We start from the raw sequence: 4,044 nt of genomic DNA on the forward strand, positions 1-4,044 counted from the left end.
GGAAGGCCCATGAGCCCGGCCTCGCTCCTTGCAGGTGTCAGCGCTTGGTGCCCGCGCCTCGGCGGCAGCCCCAACGAGATGCAGAACGACGCCGGGGAGTTCGTGGACCTCTACGTCCCTCGGAAATGGTGAGGAGCGGGGCCCTGGGGGAGGGCGCGTACCCCGAGGAGCGGGGCCCTGGCTGCGAACAAAAAAAAAAAAAGTCACTAAAAAATAATCGGTTTGTATGCTTGCTGTTTAGGCTTAACTCAAATGTTTTTCACAACCTGAGATTTCTGAAGGTTGGCGACCTGCGTGTCTTTTATGGCTCCCAATGAAAAAGGCACAGAAACGGCGTCCTCATGAAATGCCTCGATTGCTGCATTTTTTGTGCTTTAGAAAAGGCAAACTCGATTTTCTGTGTGTTTTGAAGGCCCGTGCTGCTGTGTGCACTGTGTGGGCCTGAACAGAGCATAGAAAAACCAAAGGAAAGGGGTAGTTGGCAACTTGGTGTCATGCTACCAAGCGAAACTCTTCTTTAAATATACTAAAAACTGCATTTTAATTTTCTGAGCACTGAAAGCTTAAATGTGGCTGTTTCAACTTTTTGTGCAGCTTTAATTTGCATGTTGATTTGGTTTTGGAGGTTTTTTTTTCAATGTCACTGTCCGTTTCATTTTGCTTAAATATATCTTATTTTATTCCTTAGCTCTGCTAGCAATCGAATAATTGGTGCTAAGGATCATGCTTCTATTCAGATAAACATTTCCGAGGTAAGTTTCTTAACCAAAGTATGTGATGAGGCCTACGCCTTTCAACTGTTGGTAAAAGTTAAGAAATACAACAGCTTCACATCTACAAATAATTCACTGGAGACCCTGTACGCGTAGAGCTCCAGGGCTGTCAAACATACGAGTATGTTACCATGTCACCCCTGGTTATTTTTCAGCCTATAGGAAAATACTCTCTAAAGGGAACTTCATAAAGCTCTGTACAGTCTGTTCCAATGCTCTTTGACTAAGTACAACTTCCTAACTCTAGATATTTAGAGTTACAAATTAGGGAATTCCTTGTCCTGAAGGAAAGAAGGAGAAGAAATGCTTGTTTCTGGGAGATTCTTATCCCTTCTACCTTCACCTGTCAGTAAGAAAGTACTGTTCTTCAGACTGTCCTTGTGTACCCCATTTTTTAATTTTTTCATTCTTGTTCATCATAATTTTTCTTTTTTCTCTAGTTTGTCCAAACTTTAAGACAGACACAGTTTCCAGAGCAGAACTCTTATTTCTGTTCTACTTTGCTTAACTATAGTGCTCTCTTCCTTGTTTTGTTTGAATCATTTCTGTTAATACTTGACACTGCTGCTCTGGACTGGTGGCAAATGAGGTTGCTCATGTGTTTTGTGTGCAGCATTATCATTTCATTAACTCGGTGCTTGGGATATTATGTGCTTAGAACTTTTCCTGAGCCATGCTGGTTATTTGTATTGACTTGGTATTGTACATTTCATTTTCTTTCTGTAATACAAGGAATTTTTTCTTGTCTAAGTTTAATTTAATCTTCTCAAGGTAGTGTTATTGCCAGTTCCTCTAAGCGAAACATATATGCTCAGAAAACTACAGTATACCTCGACTCCTGCAGGATCCCAGTTAATGCACGTGGGCTCCAGTTAATTTAAACTCCTTTTAGCATGCTTTTTTTTTCCCCCCCGTTTGTTTATTGCTATTCACCTTGCAGGAATTTTGTGGTAACAATGTTCCTACAGCCTATGAGCTATATAGCTTGATTTATTTATTCTTGAATGGGAGACCACAAGACTACATTCCTATATTTTTAAACAACCGAGTCTCTTGTGTTATGTGTCTGACTTAAGAAATCATTTTAAAACCGCTCTGTTTGTGTTTCCTGTAAATGTTAAGGCAAATAACTTTTCTTGTTCGCTGTGTTTCGTTCCTTCAGTGATCCCTCCTTCTTGCTTTCAAAAGATCAGAGATTAGCAGAACTCAAAAACAAAATCACATGGTATTACAGGGCTTACTACACTGTTAATTTCATGATTTATATTGTTCAGGTTTTTTTTCCTGTTAAATTTCTCAGCAACTGGCAGGAGCGAGACAATTTGTGTGTCTCAATTACCCGTGTAACAAGACCATCCCCTCCCCCCCCCTTCACTTCAGTTTTCCATAATTCTGACCTTAATTAAAAGAAACATGAAGAAATAACAAAGGCAGTAAAACCCTCAAGTAAACTTTACATTGAACTTTTCCATTTTCCTGAGAACTCAAGCATTTTCTTCTAGCTACCATTTTGTATCATGTTCTTCTTAGGCTGTGTGATCCATTAAATTTTATAGCTGCACTATGTAATTGACTATAAATTTGCTGTGAAACGATATTCTAAAGTTGTCTTTCTAACTTCAGTATTTGCCTTGGGTTTTTGTCGTTTGTAGAAAAATATTTGCAAAACGTATTGAGTAGTTTTTCTCTTCGAGTGCTTGGCAAGTGTGATGTAAAAGCGTAAAATTTTATGAGAATCTGTGTGGAGTAACTTGATTGTAATTGCAGGTTGACAAGGTAACAGGGAGAGTAAATGGCCAGTTCAAAACCTATGCCATTTGTGGAGCAATTCGTAGAATGGTAAGTATTTTCTTGAGCTACAAAATGATTTTGCTTCTTTTTATATTGATTAGCAATTTTTTAGATTTATATTTCGCCCTGAAAACACAATGTGCCTGCAGCTCATTCTAGAGGAAGAGCTTTTGTGGGGATAATGAAGACACAGTGAAGACATGAACAAATTCACTTGCAAGAATCAGTTTCTTCTGGTTTTTTTTCCTCAGTCCTTTGGTTTGTAGAATTATGTATGTTTGTATTTCTGTTTTTTTTTTTTAAATCACCAAAGGATGCAAATGGACTTTTTTTTTCCTTTTATGAATGTACCAAGCTACTAATATCTGGCTTTTAAATGCTGTTTATGATTGTTAGAGATGATACTACCATGACTTAAATTTGTTAAACGTGGTGTGAAGCTTCCTAGAGTAAATCAGAAATCTGCTTACCCAGGAATATATCTTGTTAATGCAAGCATGTATTTTATCAACTTAAAACCATTTCTTACTCTAAAGGATGACAAATAATTTAACAGCTTGTTTTGAACACGCTAATCTGTGCATATAAAATGCAGTGATCTTGGAAGGCATTGTGCATTTCCTTACCAGCATTAAATGCTGCAGCTGCCTCTCTTTTTAATGTGTATCAGCAATTATTTGGTCACTTCAGAATCATCTTTCTATTTTTTTTAAAGGGTGAATCGGATGACTCCATTCTGCGTCTGGCAAAAAATGATGGAATTGTTTCCAAGTACGTATGTTTATCTTATGCGCTAACTCTTGCAGGGGTAATTTCTATGCCCAAATCCAACTTTTAGGATGAAAATGTATATGCTATATTTATAGGATAATTATACAGCTGGTCAAAAATATTTACTTGAGCTGTTGAAGCAAACTGGTTCATAACGACATTTGTTTCATTTTCTTCTAGGAATTTCTAACTGAAGAAACTCTGGTATGGAACATCTGATGTAAAATAAACAGTTCAAACCTATATCGTGCTGTGTCTTTTGTTCAAGCCATAAACATTGGTGGATTTATTATAGCTAGTCTTAAAAGAGTCAGTAATGTGTGACTTCAAAAGCTATGCAGATTGGGATTATGAGTTCTTAAAACAAGTCAGCTTGTAAGGCAGTGCCAGAGTTGCAAATCACAAATTTCCATTTCACTCTTTGCTTCACTACCATCTTTCTTGTCCAGATTTAATAAGTTTTGCGATCGTAGCTCGACTCCTTTTTTCATCTGTGATTGGAACATTTTGCAGGGTAGCAGCCTAATTCAGCTTGCTGTTTTTTCACTGGAAAAACTAAGGGGGGGTCCTTTTGGTTATGATATCAAAGTTCAGTGGTTTTTCTGCTGACAGAGGCTAACAATATTTATTCTGCCATTGACACACGTGCATTAAGTCAATTATTAAAACTGAAATTCATGGAAAACTCTCTTAGCAGAAATATTTCTTG

At 37.6% G+C, this 4,044-nt stretch overlaps 1 protein-coding gene across 1 annotated transcript; it reads left to right on the top strand.

Moving 5' to 3' along the window:
• The first annotated feature begins 6 nt into the window (after positions 1-6).
• RPS21 (ribosomal protein S21) lies at positions 7-3,578 on the top strand. Its single transcript, XM_009643701.2, has 5 exons — positions 7-128; positions 689-752; positions 2,541-2,612; positions 3,280-3,335; positions 3,516-3,578. The coding sequence occupies exons 1-5, from the start codon at positions 10-12 to the stop codon at positions 3,523-3,525; spliced, it is 321 nt and encodes a 106-aa protein (XP_009641996.2). The 5' UTR covers positions 7-9; the 3' UTR covers positions 3,526-3,578.
• Positions 3,579-4,044: the final 466 nt, after the last annotated feature.

This window comes from Egretta garzetta, unplaced genomic scaffold, assembly GCF_000687185.1.
Source record: "Egretta garzetta isolate BGI_Z169 unplaced genomic scaffold, ASM68718v1 scaffold158, whole genome shotgun sequence".
Classification (NCBI taxonomy): Eukaryota; Metazoa; Chordata; class Aves; order Pelecaniformes; family Ardeidae; genus Egretta; species Egretta garzetta.

Coding starts and splice junctions, on each gene's coding strand:
- RPS21 (XM_009643701.2), top strand. CDS start 10: ATGAGCCCGGCCTCGCTCCTTGCAGGTGTCAGCGCTTGGTGCCCGCGC. Junction 753..2,540: donor TTCAGATAAACATTTCCGAG/GTAAGTTTCTTA, acceptor TTGTAATTGCAG/GTTGACAAGGTAACAGGGAG. Junction 2,613..3,279: donor GTGGAGCAATTCGTAGAATG/GTAAGTATTTTC, acceptor TTTTTTTTAAAG/GGTGAATCGGATGACTCCAT.